Here is a 26,871-nt window from a genome sequence, read left to right as displayed (position 1 = left end):
CAATCATGTTAGGTATAGAAAAACAAGAAAAGGGAAGTTAAACTGTGATTAAAAAAAAAATTCACAAATCTTTGGAGATGTAGTATTGTCTTATGTGAAGGATGATGTTTAAAACTTTGTCAAAAAGGAGATACAAGGTTACAAGTATTATTTACCCCAAGCATTTTCAGGCTCAACTGCAAGTTTTCCTTGACTTGCTTTTCAAGGCAAATACACCAAGAAAAGGTTAATTAGAGTACACCTCACTGCCTTATGCCATCTTATAAAAACAAATATTACAAAAGAAATTCTAGAATTAGACTTAGATCGTTCAACGAATGGAATACTATTAAAAGAGTAGATGATTCATTGTTCAGATGTTCTAAGAGTTATCTTAATGTTCACTCCAACTTGTATCATTTTTGAAAAATTAAGGGATGAAATTGAATTCTAAAATTATAAAAATTAAAATTTCCTTTATTTAAATTTTTGTGCTCAATTGTTAAGGAATAAACTCATCTCTCAAAATCAATTAAATTAGTAAATTGTATATTTATTTCTTAATAAAAAAAAATTTGCATTGAATTTCTGATAAACTAGTGAATTTTATGTTTGATCTCCGATAAAAAAATTTCATTTGTTGTTTGTCTCTTTAAATTTACTAATATATTGAAGACTAAAAAAAGTGTCAAAGATTAAAAATAAATTTGTTATTTTATCAGAGATTTGATGTAAATTTTTTTTATAAAAAACAATTATAAAATTTGGATATTTATTAATGATAAAAAAATATTTTAGTCTATTATTATTATTATTCCTTAAAAGGAAAAAAATCTATATATGAGTCTAAATTGTAAGATACGCCTCAAAAGAACTGTATGAAAAATAGGAAAGTATATATATCTACATAAATGCATAAGAAAATTTCTCGGAACTAAACGATGGTGAGTGGTGGAATGGAAATTAAAAGACTATAAGAAGATGACAAAGTCAATAAGTCAATTCTGCATTTGATGATAGACTTTGAACAATGAATAGTCAATACTCAATACTTCCAAAATCTCTTGTTTCGCTAACGCGTTTTATAATGCCCACTCTTGACTCTACTCTTTGGAATTTCCAAAATACTACTATTTAAATACAACTTCCTTTATTCTGCTTGAAGAAGTTCAACTCTTGCATGCACTGCTATCACCCTTTTCTTTCAACATGTCTACACCAGCAGAGTACTATCTCTCTCCCTCCCTCTTTCAATTTCTCTTTCTCCTAATACACAAACTTGAAAATTTTAAATTTGCAATTGATCATATAACTTACATATAGAATTTCCTTTTATGCTTATAATATACATATTCGACTACTATATGCCTTTTTTTTATTGATTTGTTATTCAGATTCTAAAAATTTCATCATAATCATCTTAATTATGCATATATTTTCTTTCCCATATATGTATAGTGATTTTATTTTTTATCTATGATGGTTATGTGGCTGTAACTAATAAAAATATTACATTTGCAAGAAATTTGAGCTCAGTTCTAGATTATAATACTAATATAGTAATATTGGTATCAAATGAGTAAATTAATTTCTACAAGTTTTCCTAGACAAATGATTAAAATTTCTCTCTGCTGTTTCAGATACTACAGGTCTCTACCACCTGTGAGCAAGACCTATGGAGTGGCCTGTTTGATGACCACTTCTGCATATTATCTGCAACTCTATGATGCAAGGAACATATCACTTGATTATGGCCCAGTGTTTAAAAGCCTTCAAGTTTGTAATCCAAAAACAGCTCTGAATTATGATCCATAGCTATATATATGTTTATTCTGACAAAGAAAAAAGCCATATATAAATACTTATGCATTAATTAATCAATATCATTTTAGAGTCATTCTAGACAAGTAATATAAGTTTCTCATTCTCATCAATCACAAAAGATAAAAAATAAAAGAAATTGAAGAGGTCAAATGTATTAAACTTCTCCTATATAACATAAAATTAATTTGTGCATCGATCTGAACTCACGAATTAGAAGTTAAAGGAAACTTAGGAAAAATTGAGGTGTGTTAAGTTAATTTTAATTTAAAGGGGGAGTTTGATTCATCATATTAGTTTTACTTCCTTGGTTGGATTTTTTTAGTTTTAAGTACACAGTAGTTTGGTCAAATAAAGAAGAACAAGAGTCAATTTGGATTAATTCTCAACAAATTTATTTATCATGTTTGTTTAATTTTTTTTCTCCAAATTTCTTTATTATGTTTGTTTATATTTGTTGTAGGTTTGGAGGCTTATCACAAATTTCTTCTTTCTTGGCTCATTTTCATTACCATTTGCAGTCCGTCTGATAATGATGTAAACAACTCCTGAAAAAACTTACATCTAATTAATTCTGCTTTTCCCTTTGAGAAATAATGATCACAGCCATGCTATATCCTCTTTAATCACTCTTATTATAAGATAGTTTCAATTTTCCCTGTTGTTTATAATTGTTTGAATTTTGAACTTCGTAGAGCAAAATATGGTGTTTCATTGGAAAGAGGGCCCTTTGACAAGAGAACTGCAGATTATGTTTGGATGTTCATTTTTGGTGCATTCTCACTTCTGGTATGTGTGAAGAGTTACTGTTTATATAACTTTTCATCTGTTGACTTTCGGTTGAAGAAATGAAATATGCTTAGTCTGGTTGGATAACATCTTTATAAAAGAAAAATATATATATAAAAAAATGAAATATACTTTTTCAATAATTTTAACTTATTTGAAGTTAAAATAATTGTTTTAGAAAAGCTAATTTTACCTTATAAAGACTCTTATTTCATTTCTAATAGAACTGACTTGGGATGTTATTTAGGCTCATTTCTTCAGGAATAATTTATAATATAGTTTAATTAAACAATTAAGTGCAAATGTACTAAAAGAAAAAAAAAACTAGAATCAAGCATAAATTGACATTAATTTTGGGAAGTTTATTAATGAACAACATTAATTAGAATAGTTTACTACCAGTTAAACATATTTAGGGTGTTTCAAAAAAACCAAAAACATATTTAGGGACTGACATTTTTATCCTCCTCTAAGGTGATTGCAGCTGTGCCATTTTTTTGGTATCCATTCATGGGAATTTCCTTAGTTTTCATGATCGTCTATGTTTGGAGCCGCGAGTTTCCAAATGCACGAATTAACATTTATGGTGTTGTATCATTGAAGGTATAAAATCCAATGAATTTTCTTTGCTAATGTATCTTCTTTATTTTGACAATATCATCAGAAAATTGATACTTCAGGATACTGGCATATTTGTTTTCCAACTTATTTCTGTTGTTGAACACATAAGACAATTTTAAGGTAAAGTTAAAAATTACATATTTGAAAAACCACATACAATTAACAAACATAGGAATGCCATTAATTATAATTTATTTTTAATTAGCCTATGCTCTGTATTTTACTCTGCATTGTCAACTTCAGTGCATATTTTAGGACAATAAGGAGTATGCTTTATTAAAGGATGTTTCCTTTTGTTTAGCTTGATATTGATAGAATAACAAACAACTCAGTTTATTGTTAATATAATTTGTCCCTGAGTCAGCTAGTGTCTGCCCGACTTTTCTTTTGTGTGTGTTTTTCTTTTTCTCAACACAATTTTAGAGAAGTTCTGTAAAATAAAGTAACTTTTCTTTTTGTTCTCTTACAATTAATTATATCAATAATTTTAACATATTAATAATATTCATGAAATTTCAGTGACTGTGGTATGTAAAGTCAGTCATATTATGAGTACTTTGTATCAGAATTATTACTATTATTATACTTTAACCCTTCCTAAATGGAAGTGTTAATCTTTTATTAACCTTTCTTTTTTGTTGTGCAGGGTTTTTATCTTCCATGGGCTTTGCTAGCTCTGGATTTAATATTTGGAAATCCTATAAAGCCAGACATTGTGGGTATGATTGCAGGACATCTATACTACTTCTTAACAGTGCTTCACCCTCTTGCTGGAGGAAAGTTCAAGTTCAAGACTCCTCTCTGGGTGTATCCTTTTTTACCACGTTCCTATGGCCACTATGATTAAATCAAATTGATGTTATTTTTATCAGTTGTCACATTAATTTCATTTCAAAATGACACCATGATGCTAAGACTCTGATCCATGAAAGTGTATCACTCAAAACACATTTTTTGTTGCAAGGATCACATGATTTACATTTCCTAATTAATTCAAAGTATTGTAATCTAAAATAAAAATAAAAATCAAGAATGTAAAATCTAATCTTCTCTTCACCAAGGACATAACATATAGTTTTATGAGTGTCCTCTATTGTTATAAGTTATAATCCATAGATTCAGTGCATGTCCAAAACTAGAGTGAGGGAGCAAGATATCAAATTGAACATCATTTACTATACCAAGTTCTCTTTTTGGTACATATCATATATATAGTCTATTTATTTTACATTGATGAATTCTTATAATCCTTAATTATGTACTACATCAGTCACAAAATAGTGGCATATTGGGGAGAGGGTACACAAATAAATGCCCCAGTGCAATCTAATCCATCAGCTGGAATAGTATTCAAAGGAAGAAGCCACCGTCTTGGTGGGACACAAGCAACAACAAAAAGCACTGCAGAACAAAATGAAGGAAATGCTTCTGCTTCCTCCCCTCAACCGCAAAGTCAAAGTAAAGGAATTGCTTTCCAAGGAAAAAGTTATCGTTTAAATGGATGAGTTCAGTAACATGATTTGTCTATATATGTTGTGCCATCAAAACCGCAAAAATGTTATGATGTAATGAATTGTTTAACAGAAGTTGAGGTTCTTTCCACTGCCTCATGTATCATCATTATCACTCTTTATCTTATTATCATTGTTGATGTTGTTACCATCATAAATGGTTGATCATTTTAGGTCATTTTCAAAATAATTTACTGGTATAAATATCTTTTGATCATTGACGGTTAAAATTAATAATTTCATTGGTAGGTTTAAGGAAAACTTTAATATGCGTGATTCATCTTTTATATATATATATATATATATTTCATTGTAGTTGTTAAAAAAAAAAACAGTACTTTTAAGTTAATAAAAAAATGTTTGTTCTTTTCACTTTTCATTTCTTAACATATACTGTATTTTGTATGATACTAACGGGAAACGTTCAAAAAGTATAAAAAAGTTGCCGATTTTTTTCCTTTTTTATTTGATCGTAGAAAGTTCTTTGTGCAAGCAAGAACAATGTAAATTCATTATCTTGTGGAAAATAAATCATTATCTTATTGGAATTTTGCCGAATAAGCTATAAAGGTCAACCTAAATGGGGTTTCGATGGGTCTGTTGGCCCAGTTCTAACAATTTTCTTTTATTTAGTTTTACGTTATTTTCCTCCCTGCCAATTGAAAAATCACACAAGGAAGACGAAGAAGCTAAGTTGACCAAAGGTAGATCCCACCAAGAAGAAGAGAATGATACCAAGATCCTTCTTCTAGAACTAGTCGTTACAATTATTTTTTTTATATATTTTTTCTTGATTTAAGATTTATTCATCAAAGTTAGGGTCTATTCTGTGCCACCCTTTTTGAAATTAGAAAGTTTGTGTTAAATATTAAGTACTAAAAATTACAAATTAAATAACAAATATGATAAATTTAAATTTTCAAACTAATGAAAGTTACTTTGATTTGTATTTTTTTTATAATTTAGTTTGAATTTATCTATAGAAAATCTTTGAAAATAGATCTATTTTACAAATAAATTTACTCTACAATAACTTTTTGTAAGAGCCACCACTTGTGAAAAATCTTGCAGAGGTCCCTCGACAAAAATGATACTAATAAAATTCAAACACAAATATTTTGAGTAAATCATTCAATTAGTTTTTAAAATTACAATCACTAGTTATTTTAGTTTTTGAAATTATGCAAAAAGAAGTTTCAATTTAAGAAAAAACAATTATGTGTTATTTTATCCCAAGAAAAATTATGTTATTTTAGGCTATTATGTTAAACGCCTATTCATTTGATTAATTACTTTAACAATTGTTTAAAAGAGGGAAAGGAGAGGCATAGAGCTGCTGGATCCCATGTATGAGACAGAGATTGATAGACTTATTGCAATAGATACAACTAATTACAGAACATTTGAGGGGATTTTGTTCCTCTACGTCAGATATGACTTTGCTTATAGATCCAATATACAATAAATACAGAACATTTGAATATGATTTTCAACAACAATTATCAGAAATTATCATTTCTAACTTAATTGTGTATCACTTTATGAATCAATCAATTTAATCACTTATTTTATCGCACGTGTATCAAATATCAATTAATTTGGTCCCTTCTGCCAAAGAAATCGAATGAAGGCCAAAAGATTGTCAAATTTAAGAACTAATTTTTGTAATACTTAACAACTTCAAGGACTGGTTAACTAATTTAGTAATGTTAATGGCCATATCAACTAGTGATGTCAATTTCAGAAGCTAAATTAACTGGTAATTATAAAAGTCAAGACACTAATTTAGCATGAATTCTCATTGTGTGCAAAATTTGCTTAAAGTCACGCACTGCGAAAGATATTAACATTCTGACTCAGTAAATTTGAAGACACCCATGATTTTTTACCCATGATAAAAAAAAAAAAAAAGATTGAGAAACTAATTTTTCTTATTTTTACAATTTTAACTAAATTAACTTCCCACATGAATCATGATTCCGAATATTGCATTTAACACATCAACTAGTTTTGGCAGTCAGCATAAGACACGAAATTATTCTATTATTTATACAAAGTAAACTTATATTAAACTAAACACTTGTCTTAGGCGGCTAGAGGTTTGACTAAGTCGACATGTGAGTTAGCTTGCGTTGAACAAAAATTGGAAGCCAGAAACCGAAATGAAAATGTTCCTAAAAGTTAAGTAGTTGTAAACTCATTTTATATTATAGGAAATTATTGCATGAACAAAAACCTGGACATGATAGTGACAGTTTCCTTTACAAGTTAGAAATTGGCTGAAGGCATGGTTAGGTTGATGCATTTAAATTTTAATTTAATACAAGTGTGATGGGGCCACGAATTGCTCAGTGTTTCACGTTATTTGTTGTTTTATGGCTCCGACAAACTTCTAAGAAATGTTGGAGTACCCTGCTGGTGTTTTTGTTTGAAACTTTGGAAATGGTTTCACATTGGAGAAGAGTGGTGGGAGTATCTTCTTTTCCAGACAGAATTTGAGGCACTTCATAGTATCAACATTCAACTAAGCTGTGGTTTTATTGGTTAGTTAAAAACCTGTTATGGTGGTTTTTGTTTGTTTGAGTTTTGTTTTGTTTTGTATATTAAGCATATGGTTTCTGAATTTCTCTCTCTCCCTCTGTCCCTTTGTTCATGTAGTTGGATCTTTGAAATTTCCCTTTTCCATTTAAAGTTGATAATTGTACACTAGGTTCTTTCTGTGGATTGTTATGCAAATATGGGAATTGGGGGTAAAAGGTGCTTTTTTCCTTTCTGGGGATTAGGTTTTTCTTTTTTGGCTCATGCATTCAGAGAAAAAGTTTGTCCCCATGAATTCAATTAAGGCCTTGTTTGGGTAAAGTTTTCTATAATCACTTATAGGAGAAGAAAATAAGAAGGTAAAATGAATTAGCTACTTCCATAAACTAAAATTAGATTACACATAAGCTAATTTGTAGAAATTCTCTCATTTAGCTTCTCCAAAAGCTGATTTTAGCTCATAAGAGAATCTTATTTCATTTTCTTCTCCTATAAGTGCTTATGGAGGATATCTGAATTTGAATCTTGAAATCCTTTTCCTTGATTTAACTGGTTATTTGTCCAATCAATTGGGATTTATTTTTCTCCTTTTCTCTTATTTTTAAAGAAAAAAACTTTGTATAATACTCATTTCTTCACATGCTTCTAAGTCTCCACTGTATTTCTGCTTTTGTTATGATGTATACGTGGTACAGGAGCAGAGGTTAGTTTGGTTTGAGAGATTTGTGTTGCAAGTGTTGTAATGTGAAGTTGTTTTTACACAGCTGAAGCTTTGTTATCTTTAGTGCCTGCAAGTAACTTGCTATTCTGGTTGAACATTCATTTTCTTGATTGTTTGTTTTCAACTGTTGGAGATAATTTACTTTGTTCTTTGTAGGGAAAAGAGATTGATAAGATTCTAGAGGCAGATACTAATAACATGTCTCAGCATTCCTCATCTTCGGTTGTTGCTCTTGCAATCAAGGGTGACAAGAAAAGCAAATATGTGGTACAGTGTGCACTTAATAAGTTTGTTCCAGAGGGAATGATTATTTTCAAGCTGATTCATGTCCATGCTGGTATTAAAGGAGTTCCAACGCCATGTAATATATTTTTGTTTATTGAGTTCAATAAAGTAGCAATTTTATGCATTTAAAATTTGCAAAAAGTTTTCTTATTACGATTAGAAGCATCTAAATGTAATGATAACTGCAACAGTTACACTTGTATCCTAAAGAAGTTGGTTTATGAGGTCTGATCTATTTGTAAAAGCTTCAAGGACTATTCATTTAGCAGTCTTGCATTGTGTCTCAAAGTTAGTGAACTTTTATACTTCTATTACTACTTTTGCTAACATGACAAAACTTTAGAACATAATTTTAGGCCATGTGTCTTATTCTGTTTTCTTTTTAATATTAAGTTACCAGCATGAGTAGATTAGTAACTTATGTGGCTTAGTGTAGAGGATTTCTATATAACAAGTAATTTAATTATACACAAGTGAAAAATGGTAGGAGGTGGTTATGAATTAGCAGAAGATTACTTCATTAGGATAATACAACATTTTTTAATTTCCAGTGGGAAATGTGATCCCTCTTTCACAAGTGCGTAATGATGTAGCAACTGCATTCAAAAAGGAAGTGGAGTGGCAAACAAATCAAATGCTTCTACCTTTCAAGATAATGTGTGAGCAAAGAAAGGTCAGATATTATTGATCATGGAGATTATTTAGAAAAATTAATGCAATATAGGATTTATATTCTTATATTGTTGGTGCAGGTGCATGTGGATGTTGTAGTGATTGAATCAGATGATGTGGCAACTGCAGTAGCAGAGGAAGTAGCTAAGGGTGCCATAACCAAACTTGTTGTTGGAGCTTCATCTCACGGCTTATTTAAAAGGTATTTATTGAAATGCTGATATATAATTCAACAAGTTAGTGGTTCTTAAGGACCTTTGTTTAATAATTAAAAGTAAGTACTTATATAATGAAAACAAAATCATTGTATCTTTCTCCTAGACAGATTATTCATTTTGGTGAAAATCATACACTCTAGGCACCAAACTAAAGTACTAATCAGTAATCACCCAATGGATATTGGGATTTAGGAGGAACATGTTTTTTATAATTACTATTTGTTGGCTTATCACAAATGGTACTTCATTTTTTGTGAACCTATATCACTGCCACAGTTGATTAGAAAAGAATTGATTATCAATATTTCTGATATGAGAAATACAAACAGCACATTCTTTTTTATTAGTGGAAACTTACAGGGAATTACAAAATTATGTAGATCCCACATCCTATTGAATAAATCTCAATCTTGATTTTATGATTTTCAAAAAATTTTAACCAATAATAAAGAGTGTCTCTTTTTTTGAAGTATGATTGGAACACTTGAGGTTGCTTTATCATAGAAAGTCAAATGAATGAAATCTTATCTCACCTAGACATTTTAGTGCGGAATTAGGTGAAATACTCCCTGCTAAATAGTGATTTGTTCCATAAACTTTTTGGCCCAGTAGTCTTTAATCTCATTCTTTTAACCAATACTTTTGGTTTGGTCCTTCTAGTTTAGATTTTGGTTTTCCAAGATTTTTTTCCTAACAAATCAAATCCCTCTACTTTTAAAATTAAATAAATTTAAGCCCCTTGGCAAATTCAGAATAGTTCTTCCTTTTTTTCTTTGTAATATGCCTGGACAACTCCAAATTGAGGAGTTTGAAATTCTTGAACTACAACTTCAACTTAATTGAAAATATTCATGATAAAAACCATTTCTGGTCCTTTCTTAATACTTTCAGCTTTTAGGATGAATTGGTTAATATATGAAACATATAGACCATTATATATTTATGGATTTTTAAACAGAAATTAATGATAAGCCTGGAATATTTTGCAGTTTGTAATAGTTTCAATTATTTAACGTTTCACTTCAAACAACAAACAAAGCTTTTTCTTGTGGTCTGTATCTGATGATACTCTCATTTTTTAATAATGTATTGTTTTCAGTAAACAGAAAGGTATGTCTACGAAAATATCAGTATGCACACCAAGATTTTGTACAATTTATGCTATTTCAAAGGGAAAATTGTCCATACGCCCATCAGACATGCCGATTGGTGGAAGCATTATAGATGATGCCAGTGAAAGTGAAACCAGTTTGTCCACCAGCAGCTCATCTAACTACAACTCCACCTCTCAGACAGGTATGATACTGATAGTAACTTCTGCAATACTATGGTTTAGAAAATTGTAAACCCTAAATAAATGTCAACAGCATATTTAAATTCTTAAAAAATGTTTTCCAAATATCTCAGTCTATATAATACCGTTGCTATCATCATAGTTAAGGTACTTATCCAATACCTGAAACTTTATAATTCAGCATTCTTGTGTTGCAGCATTGTTAGTACACAGATAGGCACCCTGCTCATACTCCTGTAAATGGTATACTTTCAGATGTATTCTTCAATTCATAATTTCCCTAGCACTTCCTGGGTTATTGGAATAAGAAAATATAGAAAAAATCATCTACACTTAAATTAAGACACTGTATTTATGAGTTCTACTATGACGTATAATGTTCATATTACTCACTTTGATTCCTAATAAAGGTAACTGTGTTGTATGCCTGGTTTCAAAGATCTGTTTACCTTTTCTCTGAAAATTCTAGCCTGTGTTGCATCATGGAAAACATCAAAATCTACTACCATGCTGAGTATAATTATAGTCGTTTTTTATGCTTACAGAATCTGCCTCTGTTTCATCATATGCTGGTTTACAATCCTCTTCGCTAACAACACAACGATTCCAAGCTCTTTCAAGTATAAATAGTGCTCTTCTAAGCACAAATCCAAGTTTTCCTGACACTAACCATTCTAGAGGCCAATCTCTAGATCTTGGGACAGAAAATACTGCTACAAGTTCTGCCAGAAACTCGGACATTGATCATGCCTTAAGTCGAGTCTCTAGTTGCAAAAGCTTTATTTCAGATACTGAATCTTGGATGTATGATCAAAATTCTAGCAAGGAAGTGCAACTAGAAACTACACTTCCATCACCTAATAGGCAGGTAAATGAAACTTCTTTCTTCTGGTTTAATGAAATGATACTTATTTCCAACTCATACATCAGGTGATGGAACCCTCTTGGAAAAAAAAGTCATATACACTTGTGATATGAGTTAACATTAGGGGCAGAGAATTCATATCTTTTTTGGTTTTCATTTTTTTTTTTTTGGAAGGCAGAAAATATATATATATTATTAATATGTAAACCAGTACCAGTGGTACTAGAGATAAAAGTTACAAGGCACCAAGGTGCTACCCTCCAAAAAAACCATCCAACCTAAGCAGCAAAAAACATACAAGCCCAACCCGAACTAGGCAACGAAATTCGTTATATTAGAAGACCAATGGTTGAAACTAGTACTAAAGTCTTTATCATTGGCCTTTAACCATGACCAAGCTAAAAAAATAGCATGGTCCATGACTTTATAGGGGTCAAAAGGTTTTCCTTGGAAAACCAAATGATTCCTATGCTGCCATATAGAGCTAGTTAAGGCAATCCACCACCCACATCTTGTACTATGGTTCACACTTTCCCCAAAACCATCTCAGAATTGAGAGAAGTGGTTAACAGGGTTAATGGGAAGGGGACCTACTACCCGGATCCAGCTCATAGATTCCCACCACAGGCCATTTGTCAGATTACAGTTGAAGAACAGATGGCCCCCACATCCTCCTGCACACATCCACACAAAGGACAGGTAGCTTCCTGAGAAATGGCATTTCTTTTTAAAAGATTGTCCTTGGTGGGGAGTCTATTTTTAAGAAGTCTCCAACAGAAGATCACTGCCCGAGGGGGGATTTTCAACTGCCCGAGGGGGGAGTCTTTTTTGGTTTTCATAGTATCATAAATTTAACAAGTCTCTGGAAAAACAATAAAATTTTCATTTTGACTATAATCATTGTGTCACTCCTGTTTCATACAAATTCAAAATTACAAATATGCTTGTCCAAGCATGTTGTGCACAAGCCCTACTTTTGGTTAATATGCAATCATTCATAGAAAACTATATGTAGTTTTTCAAACAGCTATTGCTTCAGCAAATTTCGGTTAGATACAACTCCCATTTGCTAGTGAACTTTCTTTGTGGTTATTTATTTGATCAGGCAAAATTTAACCTTGAGCTGGAAAAGTTGAGAATTGAACTAAGACATGCCCAAGGACTGCATGCAGTAGCTCAAAGTGAGAAAATTGAAGCATCCCGAAAGGTAATATCTATTTTCTTTTGGCCAGAAATACTTTCTGTTGCTTAATAAGTACAATAATTTTAAGGAACCCCTGCACCTTTTCATGTCTCAGATTATTCCTTGTTAGGTTCTCTTTCTTTCCTTTATCTCCCATTAAGATACATTACCTTATTAATGCAATTGGAAGATGAATTTACCTTTCATATGCCTACAACTGAATTATTTTGCTGGCACTGTCAAATGGAGTAACATCCTTTATTATTACCTTGAGCAGCTAAATGAGCTAAGCAAGAGACGATCAGAAGAAACCATGAAAACTAAAGAGATTATTGCTAAGGAGGAGAAGGCAAAAGATCTAGCAAGACTAGAAAGAGATAAATATCAAGATGCATCAAGAGAAGCTGCATATTTGAAAGAATGTGCTGAAAGAGAAGCTGCAGAAAGGAAAGAAACAGAGTTGAAAGCCATTCTTGCTGCAAAAGAGACAAAAAAGCTGGAGGGTGCTCTAAGTGGTTCCACACCCCAGTACCGGAAGTTTGCCTGGGATGAAATAGTCTTAGCTACTTCATCTTTCTCTGAAGATCTGAAAATTGGAATGGGAGCATATGGAATAGTGTATAAGTGCAATCTGTATCACACAAATGTTGCTGTGAAAGTTCTCACTCTCAACCCCAATGAAAACCGCAAAAGGAAACAATTTCAGCAGGAGGTATTGAACTTATATAAATAAGGTGGATATGCAAACTAATGTTCCATAAGACAAAAGAATAAGTATACAGTGCTTAATTTATTGCTGAACATTTCTAGCACTTTAGATGGGAAGTTTTTAGTTTCTCATTGATATATCAAAGTTTATAAATTATAATCCTAATTCAAATATAACAGTTTCTTGTTAAATTGACTAACTAGTGTTCTTAAGTTTAACCATTCTGATCTACATATATTTCCCTTTTAAAAAAATGGTTTTGATATTAATTGTTTCTTTCATTCTTTTTTACTAATACAAGATACCCACTAACTCAGTGAAGTTGGTGGAGAGTGCAGACTGTTGTAAATAATGGTATTTGATGTACTAAGGAAATATTATGTTCATGTATCTCATGTTTATATGCATTTAGTGTTCATGGATATTAGTGTCCCGGAAGTTGAAACACTCATAACAATGAGTATAAGACCAGAATTGAACCAGACAACAGGACTAATTTATATCTTTTCTTTTATTCCAGTTAGAGATTTTGAGCAGAATTCGTCATCCAAACTTGCTTCTTCTTCTTGGTGCATGTCCAGATCACGGATGCCTTGTGTATGAATATATGGAGAATGGTAACTTGGAGGACAGACTACTAAGAAAAAACAACACTTCCCCAATCCCATGGTTTGAGAGGTTTCGAATAGCCTGGGAAGTTGCATCAGCTCTCGCCTTTCTTCATAGCTCAAAGCCAGAACCTATCATTCATCGTGATTTGAAACCGGCAAACATCTTGCTTGATCGTAACCTTGTCAGCAAGATCGGTGACATTGGCCTTTCTACAGTGCTTCATTCAGATAATTTGTCTACCATGTACAAGGACACTGCACCTGTTGGGACACTCAGCTACATAGATCCTGAGTATCAAAGGACCGGGTTAATATCTCCAAAATCTGATGTTTATGCTTTTGGAATGGTGATCTTACAGTTATTGACAGCAAAACCAGCAATAGCACTTGCTCATAAGGTGGAAACAGCTATTGATGGCGGGAATTTAACTGACATATTGGATACAGAAGCAGGAGCTTGGCCATATCAAGAGACACTAGAGTTGGCTTTGCTAGGACTGAGCTGTGCAGAACTTCGGCGTAGAGACCGGCCTGATTTACAAGATCACGTGCTTCCAACACTAGAGAGATTGAAACAAGTTTTTGATAGGGCCCAACATTCTGCTTCAATTGTTACTATTAAATCCAAACCTCCTAATCACTTTATCTGTCCAATACTTCAGGTAATTAAATACTCCATAATGGCAATATATTGATTTTCTATGTCATAATAAAAAATAAAAAAGAATTGGATAACCTATCCTTTTGGATAAAGATATTTTAGATTCTAGTAACCACAACAATAACAAACAAGCCTTTTTCTACTAGGTGAAGTCTACTACAGATCAAACAATGTCATAATGTTACATTATAAATTAACCATTCTGGAAACGTCCTTGGCAGAAACATAATGAACATTCTTTCCATATTAACCAGTTAACGTCATGGCTCGTGGCTTGAGTTATATTTAACTTTTTAACTATCTTGTCAATGTTCTTAAAGATGTTTGTTAATACTTTGTTTGATGCAGGATGTGATGGATGACCCTTGTGTTGCTGCTGATGGATACACATATGATCGCAAAGCAATTGAAAAGTGGCTTGAAGAGAACCACAAATCACCAATGACGAACATGGCTTTACCTCATAAGCATTTAATTCCTAATTACACACTTCTCTCAGCAATTTTGGAGTGGAAGTCCAGAGAATCGTGATATCAGTATTATCTTTCTCCATGTTAATATTGAGACCATTGATTTCTCTGATGTAGAGTGGCTAGAAAGTTCAGTGGGTATGGCATTTAGCAGTGTCTTGGATGCATTTTTTATTTTATTTTTTTGTAGTTGTACCATTCCAAGCATGCTTTCTGGTTAATTTAGGTAGAGTGATTTTCAAGTGTAGATAAATTTGATTCTATTGGCTGATTCTGTGTATACATGCATATGTCAAATCTTGTTCTTACTATAAATAAAATGAGAACCATATTTACATTCAAGGCAAGCTAATGTATAAAGATACATATGTGTACTCTTATTTTTATGCATGGTATATCCTCTTGTACACATACCTTAGTTCTAGAAAAAATATTATAATTATACAAACTAAGTACTAGTACTCGTACTGATGCAAGACCATAACTAGCACTTCACATGTACCCTAAATCCCTATATAAAGATATCTGAACAAACTCATGGTATGTTCCGTTTACAGTTACCTATTTGGAAACTCACCTGCATTGATACTTTACTTATCCAAATATTTGAAAACTCAAGCATTATTTTTCAACAGCATAGGCCAAATAATTGCATAATTTAACCTTAAAAGCAAACATAATTGACTAGTGAAGAAGTTTATTATAAGTGGTATAGTGATTAAATTCAAATTATTTTAACTAATAATCATGCCTTAAAAAAACTAAAAAACATGGCTCCTATTTGCACAATCAATCAATTCAAAAACAATGAGACTGAAATTTAAAATTGATATGACCAATAATATAATTTAGTTGGTCATTATATGTTGAGTAGATTTATCTAGAAAATTAATTTGATCTTTGGAAAGTTTAACCAAATTGTGTCCAACAAAAGATTGGGCTTTTAGAACATTTAAGGCAATTATTTTTGCAAGCTCCTTTTTTGCTATTCACACCTCCAACCCAATTTCTTTGTATCAACTTGTATTCCAATAATATCCTTATACACACATTTGGTTTTATTGTTTTGGAATTTAAATTCCGAAAGTATGTAAGACCGCTTTCAAAAGTTAATGTTCAAAACCCATACATACTTTATAATTTAAATTGCAGAAATCATTCTTATTTTCATACTTTTGGAACTATATACATACAATTCCAAAATCTTATTTTTAGAATTGTGCTTAACACTCAATTTTGGAATTGTGTTTGAATCACAAATCGATTCCAGAAATAAGATTCTGAAACACATACAAAACCAGAAAAAACAATTAAAAGAGGTGAAACGGCCTGAGGAAATAGAGAAGAAAAAACACCATGAGAGGGAGGGATGACAAGCTCGAGCTCAAAGGCTGAGTGACGTAGAGAATAAGAGGGGGGAAAGCAAAAAACAACAAGAGTGAGATTTTTGGAAGTGAAAGCAGACAAAGGGGGGTAGGGGGTGTTTATAGAAGAAAGAGTATTTTGGAAGATGAAATTGCACAAAAAGGGGGTGTAATTAGGGGAAACGGGTTACAATAGTATGAGCCAACTGTTAATTACATATATTAATATATTAACGAACTACATCAACTGAACAATGCTACTATACTAGATCAAAAATATTACAATGCTAGATCCAAAATATTTAGTCGTGACAGACTAGATTATATAATTCTGTCCGTTGATTTACTATCATTACTCTTATCATCTCTCTCTCTCTCTCTCTCTCTCTCTCTCTCTATATATATATATATATATATATGGTGCTAATGAGCTTCATCATGGTTCCTGTTAATGGCATAGCCAAAACAATTTACACAAAATAGCTATGTCCACAATTAAACTTCAGGACCAGATGCAAACATGCATACAAGGCCTCTAAACACTTGAGCTGAGAGTTGGTGTGCCTGAAAAATCTCTCCATCCACATTCCATACACTTTCATTGCCCGAAGAAGTAAAAGTAAATGCAGGGGTCTGCGAAAGTTAAATAAAATTAGTAAATTATACGTGATCCTTGGATAAGGTGGTGTGGATTAGAGAAAAACTAACCTTATGGTGTTCAACAAACTTATAATTCAAGGGGCTTCCCCCTCTTCTTGTAAGTTGAGTCAGATGCCTACATCATTCAGTAAGGAAACAAAATAGGATATTGTTACGAAATGTATAAGCTATATTAGATTTGTGAGAAAGACAGGTGGGGTTTACCATAAATAAGATGCATGAGGACAGTCTCTAATCAATATAAGATGAAGGAAACCATCTGACAGGTGTGCGTCAGCCACCAATCCATCCGGTGCTTTTTCATTTCTGCAAGAGATTACAGCAGCTCCTACACTAAGAAAGCGTCCTTTGGATCTTGCCCATCTTGTTTCTTCTGAATTCAGATGAGGTGTGAGGCTGCAAACTCCAAGGGATGCATGATTTGGCTTTTCATTACAAACTTTGCAATTAATTCGGCAGATACATTTTTCTGATTTGTGTGGAGACCTTATTGCCCGTAAGAGATTACCCTCATGATCCCTTTTGGAAGTCAAATTGGTTTCATCTGATTCAACATATGTTATTTCTGCCTCATATGACCTGAATGATCATGCAAAAGAAAAGCCAAGTTAAATAAGCAAGATGTTAAATGTCAAAAATTGAAATAAGTAACATAGCCATTAGTTATGCATAAAAAATATATATATAAATGATTCCCACAAGAGGCCTGGACCCATTTTTTTTTATGATCCTTATATAAAAGGATTCATTCTCTTCTTAGAAAAGAGGAGGAAGAACCAACAGAGTGATTTTTCAATTAATCCCAGGAGTTGAATAACTCATTCAGGAAATGCTTTTGATCCCAATCAGAGGAATCTATAGAAAACAAATCCCTTATGATACACCAATAAAAAATGATTTCATGTTTACAATTTTATATCATAAGAGATAATGAAACAAGATTATTTCCTAAGAGATTGTAAGGAAATAAGGAAAGTAATCCTAAGAGATAACCTAAGGTACTCTAAATTATTCTAAAATACAATCAAGATATTATTGAATATTTTTCATATATTCCAACACATTAATAATCATGAAGAAAACAACATATATTTTTATGAAAATGGAACCTCTGATAGTGGGTCAATACTAAGAAAGCATTCACATAACATAGTCCACCATGTAACAACAGAATAAGAGTGTAAAATAAGAGAAGTATGGAATTCAAGAAAGGACATTTAAAGCAGAGATAATATCACATCCACTTAGAGATTACCTGTGCTTTAAAAATACCATTGTTCCAGCGTAATCATAACGTTTGGGACCCATCCAGCGATACTTCTCACTCTCTGTGATGACATCACCATAAAATCCATACCTGAGGAGTATATTCATTTTCCCAAGTTTCTAGTTACTGTTAATTTTCTTTAACTGAAAATAAGTATTTACAAAAAACAAAGCAGCAAAGCAAATTCCTTTGGTGAACCTTGAATAACACCAACTACAAAGAGCTGAAGACATTGAGAAATGTTTGACAATGAAGCTAAATGAGATACTTGAAAGTAAAAACATTTGTAACTAAAGCTTAAAGCAAGAGTTTGGATGGGTATTGTTTTGATAATTAAAGAAAAGATAATTTTCTTTCAACAGGTAATATAACAGATATGAATTACCCTGAAAAGGAAGCTGCATAGCGCACATTAGGTTCAACCTCAGATGTAGGAGTTCTTTTCCACCGTACAACTTGAGCTATGTCAAGGTGCACCCTTTTACCAAGGACAATAAGCAATGCAGAAGTAATAGGATCTCGAGTTCCAGTTGTACTACAAAATACAGTGGGTATTCAGAATTTCATATAACCCATGTGAATTGTATCAGAAAACTATAAGGACACACGGAAAAATATTGGCAACACAAATTTAAATAGCATGTAATTTTCAAAAGTATATATTAGAATATCTACAAAAAATCTAGAATATCTTTAGTGTATCTTAGAATATCTTTAAAGATCTTCAGAATATAATGAGGAATAAATTAGTTATCTAATTAAGATATAAAACTGTTTCCTCATTTGATTATGTTTCTTATTTATTACTTCCTTTAATTAGGATTATAGGTTTTATTGTATTGATAGGCTTGGGCTAGTAATAGTAACACTACACTAGTACTTGTGTTAGGTACCAGTTAGTTATGATAGGTTAGTTACCTATTAGTTAGTTAGGAGTTGCCTATAAATAAGAAGGGTTGAGAGGGAAAAGGTTGTCTTTGGACTGGATTTGGAAAGTCCATAGGAGAAAACCAGGTCTCTCAAATAATGGGAGTGTGTAACACTTTCCCAAAAATAAAGATCATTTTCATCTACAATCTGATCCATTTTCTATCGACTTGACCTAATTATTATATTAGAATATATGGGACCACTAGGACAATATCTAGTGACTAGTATCTTATCATTAGAATATCATATCAATCTAACATCTCCACAGATCATCCTTTCTTTCTTTCATCTTTCCAACTTTCCCTACCTAAACTTTATAATCAAAACAGTATGCAACTTTAATTTATATAGATCATCATATAACATCAATATGCTGTTACAGGCATAAGTGCAATCAGTTCACCATCAAGAAATGGCATAATGAATAGTTATGGAGACTTTTTTAGTTGCTAGTTAACCAGTAAAAGATAGTATTGATGGAAATATGTATATAGTTAGGTTAATTTAATGTCTACATTCAATGTATGTACTATGTAGTGAGTAGTCAATCCCTTAGATTTGATTACCATAATTAGGCTTCCTTGACTATAGCTGGTATATATTGATATATATTCAGCTCCTGTGTGTGATTGAGACACTAGTTTTGCAACTGTCTCCATTTTTTCTCTTTCAACATGGTAGCTAGTGCTTTAGAGAGGTAACCAAAAATGAAAGAAAAAGCATGGATACCCAATAGATCCATTATCCTCTACTGAAAATTTTTTATCCAGGTTCAATGCATGCAGTCAGTAGTCAATCCCTTTCATTTAGTAACCATAATTAGGCCTCCTTGATTTTAGCTTGTATTTATTATATGACTAATATATACTCAGCTCCCTGTGTGTGACTGACACTTAATTTCTGCATCCATCTATTAAAAATATAATTGTAACAATTGAATGTAACTAATGCAGAACAAGGCATAAAGAAATTTTTGATAGAAGATATTGCAAAAATGGTTTTGGTTTTTAATGCATGAAAATCAAAGCACATTATACTGCAAAAATAGTTTCTATAAATTGATTTTAGATATGACACATATATCTTCTCTTGTGCAGAATGAGAAGTAGGAAGGAAAAAATTACCAGATTACAATGGCATCAGTTGAACCTGCAGGAATAATCCCAAATCTAAACCATTCATTGGGAACAGGAAATTCAGCAGCCTTATCTTCAGAATCTTCAAAAGCCACATAAAAATCTAGCATTAAATTGCCATTTCTTTTTTTCCTTTTTCTATATATTGCGGCTTTGTGTTTTTATAAAGTAAACTAGAGATGTAGGGGGAGGAATGGAGGTTGCAGAAACTAACATTTCACAGTAATCACTAAAGTATGGGAAAACTAATATATTTACTGATTGGAATGATACACTGCAATTAATGAAGTGTTGGAATGATGACTATAATTAATGCAGCATTAGAAATACTTGGTGATAATGCAGCATTGAAAACATTAGGGGCATTGGAAATATTAGGAGTTGAAGTAGCAATGGAAACATTAGGGTCTTAGAAAGTAGCTCAATGCTTATTTAATGTCTTTGTGAATGCAAGTAATGAAGTACACATAAACTGAACTCACTAGAATTTGAGATTCTAGACCCAGATTGTTTTGGACTTGGAATCAGAGGAAACTGGTCTTCATTTCGAATTGAAGTCCCATCAACTATTTCATCTTCATCAAGAACCAAGGAATCACCATTATATTTAGCCAAATGAACAAAATCTGATGGAGTTGGTGGGTAGGGAGCTTTAAACCTGGGAGAAAGAAACCCATTAAGGATTTCATTGAAAAATCCATCACCGCCCTGAAACCACCAAAGTTAGAACACAATAATTGAAAACAAGTGAGGAAAACCACTTGAAAGCAACAAGGGAACTGGAAAAGTAATTACATCTAAAATATAAAGGTTTGAAACTTTATGAACATAAAGTCTCATAAACATATCAAAAGAATGATCGAGGAATTTTGTTTGTATTTATATTAGATTTGATTTGTATTATGTAGATGGCATACTTTTAGGAGATCTTTTGTATAGTGTAATTAGGATCATATTTCTAGTGCCATTGTATCTTTAGATTTACCTTTATTCATGTATCCTTTGCACAGTTTAATCAATCAGAAATATACATACTTTTTCAATTATTTCCTCTGGTCTCAAGTATACCTTGTTGAGTGTTATCACCATCAAATTTTCAGTATAATAAAGTATTACACAGCTATTTCCAGTCCAGTTCTATCAGAATTTAAAAGAAGGGAGTTAAGTTCTTACAACGGCAACAACGCCATCAAATGAGTTAAGCTCCACATTTGTTATAGAAGACATCACATCAAATGCCTCTCCAGCTCTCTCTGTCACAATCACCTAGTAAAGAAAAGCAAATTTATTACTAGGAAACTGATCAATAATCATATTTAATTATCTGTTACTACTTAATATTATCATAAAGCTAAGTTGTCCTGCTCTAATTTGCAGTATCCTGAGAAACAAAAGCAGTTGCAATGTGAATAGATTTATGTTAAATACATATACTTGCAGTTGCAGATCCAAAAGTTGGACAGTAAACCAAGCTGAGCAAAGTTAAAAGACAATCACCTCGAGCTAATTCAATCAACATATATCAATCTTGAGCAAAAGCTCAAACATAAGATAGAAATCTTTCTTGCGCTTAAACAGATAGAGCGCAGGTCGGTAAGATCATTTGAAGAAAAAAATGCACATAAAATTGGTCACTACTTTATTATCCCCTTTCCTCCAAAACATTAATACATATTTTCATCTAATACATTTCTTTTTGTTAATTATCAACAAAATCAGGTCATTTTTATTATGTATATTCTTAATTCTTAAATATACATAGCACATCTGCATCTATTTAATCAAGCATCTAAATTGGCCATGTTCTCAATCAATATTTACCAACATACATATACTTGTTTTTTAAACATTTATAAAATGCAATTATAACTCAACTTTTAATGAGACAAGCTCAAATAGATAACAAGTGGTTTTATTTGTTAATGGCAACTGTCATAAGCAGTAGGATTGACTAGCCAAGACAAGTATAGCAAAAAAGCAACATATTATCTTAAAAATGAATAGAAACATTAGAATATTCATCCTTGTGAAGTTCAGAAAGCAAGAAAAAGGACTATTTATTAAACTCCATAAGTTAACAGCATGAAAATTAATTGAAATGAACTTATTTATTTCTGTTACAACCACTGCCCACAGTCCAAAAATAAGATTTTAAAAGCTATCGTGCAAGGAGTTGATGGCACGTTTGAAGACTTGGTTAGCTTAAGCAAAATATAGTGGATAGGAGTTAAGCATAAATAAACTTAACATTGAAAGTTGATATGTAGCTATCCATTTAGGAAATTGCTAGAGAAGCTAAAATTTCACCTTTGTTTTAACTTTAGCACGAGAGAATATAGGAGCCACAGCTTCCCAGGTTCTACACCCATTACCTTTCCCACTCCTTGGATGAACAAAAACCTAGTGAATCAGAAATTATATCTGGGAAAAGTTCATTTTAATCAATCAATAAAAGTAAAATGCAAAATTATAAATGTTTGACCAATAGTAGAGCATACCAAAAGATTCTTTGGTCTTCCAATTTCATGTTTCAAGGAAGCATTAAGTTGATTTACCCACATCTGACATCTTGGCAAATTTTTATGACCAAAAGTATATTCAACCAGGATGCATTGAGAAGGTTGGGTCTTGCTTCTTATAAAACCATGCACAGTAAAGCTGTACATCTGCATAATTGTAAGATAAATACTATGAAACATTATAAATCTATAAGGAACAAAATTGCATAACCAAGAACAAGAGCAAACCTTTATGTCTTGACCTAAAAATAGACATTCAGTAGCAGGAGAGAGACTTGATATGTGAATTGAACCATGATCATTTAACTCAACAGCATATATGTCAGAAAGTTTGATCCCAGTAGCAACCTTAGAAAAATATTTAATGCCTAAACAAGTTGAAACATCCTGTTCCATTAAAAATATAAGAAAAATAATATTAGATGAAACCCAAACTACATGCTCATTTAAGTAACTTTCAGTTTAAAAATTATCCATAGCCTATAAGGTCGTATTATTGCAACTTTTTATAAACATATATGAGAATGAAAGTGAAAAAATAAAACATAACGAAACAAGCCATGACAGTGATGAAATGCTATAAGAAATTTAAAGGCAAGGGAAACTCTGCCATTTTTAATTTGAATATGAAAAATGATTGGAAAAATTTTTTTTATCGGAAAATATATTGTTATTACTTGACAATGGTAGTATTTCATTCTGTTCTGCAGCAAAGAGTGTGGCTGTTCGGTTGGAGTAAAAACTTACGCGCGGTCAAATCTAATATAACATGACTATAATGCTGTCCTATTTTATATTATATACCAAACTCTATGGCAGTTGTTCAATTTTAATGAGAATTACAAGTTATATAATTTGTTTATGACTACATATGAATCTTTGTGAGTATTTGACTATCTATTGAGATCACTGCGCATATGGAATGTATATGTTCCTTCATTTTTACGGATTAAGGTTTCGGTTTGCAACAGAGAAAGAGGAATGTATTTTCCTGATTCTCAGCATGTTCATGGTTGCTTTGTTCTCATGTTTTATTGTATAAAGAGCTATAAAAATTCTGATCATGAAAGTGGTTGAATGTGTTGTCTTGAACAAGGATGGTCTTAAATTGATGGTTCTCAAAACTAATTTTGGATGCTGCACTTTGTCCCTCCTAGTATTATCCTGTAGCATGAAATGACTCCCTTAGTGGTTCCTACAAGCTTCAAGGTAGCTTAAACTCAAACTTGCATTCCATGAAAACAGCCAACAAATCCATCACTCACCCACGAATTTAGCTCCTCACTCAAGCTCTACCTTCAAAGCTCACACCCCATCCAGCATGAATACATTTTATCAAACATGACAACTACACCAAACACATTCACTGGCAATTCAGAGTCAAAAGTGATATTCAACTCATAGTTACCAAGTACGCGGAATTAGTACTATTTCGCGATGGTCCGTCACTTATTACAAGACTTCCTTCAAATAAAACATGGCATATGGTACTACGGTGAATTCGATACACAGGGTTATTGAGAGAATTCTGTAACCATGATTCAACTCAATCACCACATCCATAATCTAAACTTGGGGTGAGATCAATCCAACATCCAACCCATTTGACAAAATCCATAATCTAAACAGGGGGTGATATCAATCATCCACTTCCACCCCATTAGACAAAAATCACAAGACAAGCCAGACATTTTCGCAAATATTTTAAATACAATCAAATGGGACTTACATTATCCAATGGTTCGACCAATTTCCAAGACAGCCTATCTGAGTGGAAGGTGAGGGTGACCTCCCCAACGTGATACAACAAAAGGGTGGACCTCAAAATGGAAGCTTCACCATCAAAAGGTGAAGCTGTGAGAGATGTGTCCCCCACAACACAATCGTTTCCTTCTCTCTCCATTCACAACGGAAGAAGAGTCAAGGAAACGAGATGGTATATGTGTTTACCCGAAAATTAAAATAAAAAAAATTCAAAGTTCTGGAAAAAGGTTGAAAGAGGCTTTCAACCCAAAGGTGCAAAGTAAGGTGCCAAGGAAAATCTTTTATTGTGGTTTTTGTTTGGTATTCTATTTTTCTTTAAACATAACTTGTGGGGGCAGAAGCATTGACTCGATTTAGCGCAAGACCACAAATTTTGACACCAAAAATGAAGTGAATATTCTATTCTTACCAAAGATTGCCTAGAAAATGTGAATGGTTATTACTTTTTCTTGCATTTTCTTTAATTTAATAAGGAAAAAGGTATGGCTTTGATTTTTTTTAAAATATTTATAACTAATGTAAAATATTTACCTGCTTCATTGATATTAGGGATGTATATCCGGACTCAAATCTGCAAACCTTGCGGATAATATATTTTTTTTAATTCATATAATTATATTGAGTTTTTGAATTCGACTCATTAAATTCGCATATCTAATGAGCTTTATTCGCGGACTTATAGATTACCTATTTAACCTATCAAAATGCAATGTACAAGTGTTTTGTTAAATTATTATGTTAAGATTTTGATATTTAAATTATCATGGAACCAAATTCTCTTGAATTTTGGAGGATTAGATTAGCTGTTAACGAGATTATAAGTGTGGAACTTTGGATCCTTGAAGCCTATCATAAATAAAAGGAGTTGTTCCTGGTAACCTTGTGGTATATCTGGAAGGCTAGCTGGGTGTGCTTTCATTTTTCAGAATGAGGCTTTCAATGCTACCGGGATAATCATAGCTACTAGCACTTCTCTGAATCAGGATATTTTTAAACAAAAATACAAGAGAATCCATCACAGCAAAGTGTGACTGGGTTATGGTATATATGAATAATCACATGATAAATATACTACACAACGATCGAGGACCAAATGGTGAGGATTCAGAACATACACCAACCCAAGAAAAACAAGCTGAAAAGGAATGCCACTCCACACCCATAAGGAGGATATTTTTAAAGTAACTCATTTTATAAGAGAATGAAACACTTTATCAAAATTTACTCAATTTTATAATTGTATTGATAAATATCTTGGTACATATGTTTTTAATAGATAAAAAAGAACATTGCAATTGATAATATAAAGAAATTTATATCCAGAAGAAAATTAGCTGAGTATTATTATGCATAATTCTTTTAGTTCAACTAGTCATTTTAAGGTTCAAATAGTTTAGCTTATGAAATAATAACTCTTTTACATATTCATGTATTGAATAGTGAATTGTAAACATTTTTTACTTGTATTAGTATCAGTCCAATCAGAAATAATTTATAAAATTAAAGAAATTTCAACATGTAAAACTTGTATTTAAGCATTTATAACGTAACACTATTGCTCCTCTAAAAAAAACGTAACTATTGTCTAACACAAAATTTTAAAACAAACTTCGTGACCATTTTTAGTTTCAAGGAATCAATTGATCAGAAAGAGTTTCAAGGAATCATAAGAGTTATTCAGGATCTTATCTGTCAAAGCTGGGAAATTAAATTCCTTCATATTTTGCAAGCAGGAAATGGATGTGCTGATATTAATTTTAGCCATGCTAGGTGCTGATCATACTCTTCTTAGGATCTCATGATTGTTTCCACGTATTTTCCTCCATTTCTGGAAACAAGAATATGAAAGATAAAGGTCACGCATTGAGCAAGGCAAAATTCAAAATGGGATAGTTTTCATAACTTTCATGTTAGTGAATTTAATGGGATAGTTTTCACGTTTTTAATTAGTCAAGAAAAAAATTCAAAATCATGTTGTAAAATATATATATAAAAAAAAAACCATCATTATTTCGCAAGAATCATTTTAACTTACTTTATAAACATAATTTAAAGGATTAAATTGTAGCTTCTAAAATATACAGGTTCATATTGAACATAAACATAAACATAAAGTTTTTTTTTTATCTCCATTCCTTTTTTTTACTCACTTTAATTAACAAACTTTGTATTTAGGAGTTCAGCTAATAATAAAAATCAAATGAATGGAGATAAAAAAGAATGAGTCTAAAGTATTTATACCCACACTATAAAACTATTTATATTGCCATTTAATTATAAATT

The 26,871-nt window shown here is 31.8% G+C and overlaps 3 protein-coding genes across 6 annotated transcripts; 2 read left to right on the top strand and 1 right to left on the bottom strand.

Annotated features, from left to right (window-relative positions):
- The first annotated feature begins 1,071 nt into the window (after positions 1-1,071).
- Positions 1,072-4,911, top strand: LOC114417414 (derlin-1.1-like). Its single transcript, XM_028382614.1, has 7 exons — positions 1,072-1,205; positions 1,620-1,755; positions 2,264-2,337; positions 2,496-2,589; positions 3,064-3,192; positions 3,857-4,017; positions 4,481-4,911. The coding sequence occupies exons 1-7, from the start codon at positions 1,189-1,191 to the stop codon at positions 4,713-4,715; spliced, it is 846 nt and encodes a 281-aa protein (XP_028238415.1). The 5' UTR covers positions 1,072-1,188; the 3' UTR covers positions 4,716-4,911.
- A 2,045-nt stretch (positions 4,912-6,956) lies between these two features.
- Positions 6,957-15,290, top strand: LOC114417413 (U-box domain-containing protein 35-like). 4 transcript variants are annotated; one of them, XM_028382613.1, is made up of 10 exons: positions 6,957-7,264; positions 8,137-8,317; positions 8,859-8,938; positions 9,018-9,139; positions 10,255-10,451; positions 10,995-11,317; positions 12,420-12,521; positions 12,775-13,209; positions 13,727-14,479; positions 14,827-15,290. In XM_028382613.1, exons 2-10 carry the CDS (start codon positions 8,179-8,181, stop codon positions 15,007-15,009), a joined length of 2,334 nt encoding a protein of 777 aa, XP_028238414.1. In that variant the 5' UTR covers positions 6,957-7,264; positions 8,137-8,178; the 3' UTR covers positions 15,010-15,290. The 4 variants fall into 4 exon arrangements, with proteins under 4 accessions (XP_028238414.1, XP_028238412.1, XP_028238413.1 ...); XM_028382611.1 differs by having other exon boundaries at positions 8,817-8,938; XM_028382612.1 differs by having other exon boundaries at positions 6,958-7,264; positions 8,137-8,341.
- Positions 15,291-16,510: 1,220 nt separating this feature from the next.
- On the bottom strand, positions 16,511-24,891 carry LOC114417412 (ceramide kinase-like). The gene is made up of 12 exons (XM_028382609.1): positions 24,554-24,891; positions 23,053-23,211; positions 22,804-22,971; positions 22,613-22,705; positions 21,479-21,571; positions 20,788-21,013; positions 20,294-20,387; positions 18,625-18,774; positions 18,228-18,329; positions 17,177-17,551; positions 17,021-17,087; positions 16,511-16,945 (listed from the first exon to the last, which is right to left on the bottom strand). The coding sequence occupies exons 1-12, from the start codon at positions 24,725-24,727 to the stop codon at positions 16,808-16,810; spliced, it is 1,839 nt and encodes a 612-aa protein (XP_028238410.1). The 5' UTR covers positions 24,728-24,891; the 3' UTR covers positions 16,511-16,807.
- Between the last annotated feature and the right edge of the window lie 1,980 nt (positions 24,892-26,871).

Source organism: Glycine soja, chromosome 6, assembly GCF_004193775.1.
Source record: "Glycine soja cultivar W05 chromosome 6, ASM419377v2, whole genome shotgun sequence".
Classification (NCBI taxonomy): domain Eukaryota; kingdom Viridiplantae; phylum Streptophyta; class Magnoliopsida; order Fabales; family Fabaceae; genus Glycine; species Glycine soja.
This window is presented reverse-complemented; position numbering and strand designations above follow the sequence as displayed.

Bases quoted from the DNA above. Each gene is read 5' to 3' on its own strand.
- LOC114417414 (XM_028382614.1), top strand. The intron at 2,590-3,063 runs GTATGTGTGAAG...TCCTCCTCTAAG, and splicing joins TTGGTGCATTCTCACTTCTG to GTGATTGCAGCTGTGCCATT. The intron at 4,018-4,480 runs GTATCCTTTTTT...GTACTACATCAG, and splicing joins TTCAAGACTCCTCTCTGGGT to TCACAAAATAGTGGCATATT.
- LOC114417412 (XM_028382609.1), bottom strand. From the start codon at position 24,727: ATGGAGAGAGAAGGAAACGATTGTGTTGTGGGGGACACATCTCTCACA. The intron at 18,775-20,293 runs GTAATTTTTTCC...TGTATTTTGTAG, and splicing joins ACTGATGCCATTGTAATCTG to TACAACTGGAACTCGAGATC. The intron at 17,088-17,176 runs GTAAACCCCACC...TGAATGATGTAG, and splicing joins CCTCATGCATCTTATTTATG to GCATCTGACTCAACTTACAA.
- LOC114417413 (XM_028382610.1), top strand. From the start codon at position 8,179: ATGTCTCAGCATTCCTCATCTTCGGTTGTTGCTCTTGCAATCAAGGGT. The intron at 9,140-10,254 runs GTATTTATTGAA...TATTGTTTTCAG, and splicing joins TCTCACGGCTTATTTAAAAG to TAAACAGAAAGGTATGTCTA. The intron at 13,210-13,726 runs GTATTGAACTTA...CTTTTATTCCAG, and splicing joins GGAAACAATTTCAGCAGGAG to TTAGAGATTTTGAGCAGAAT.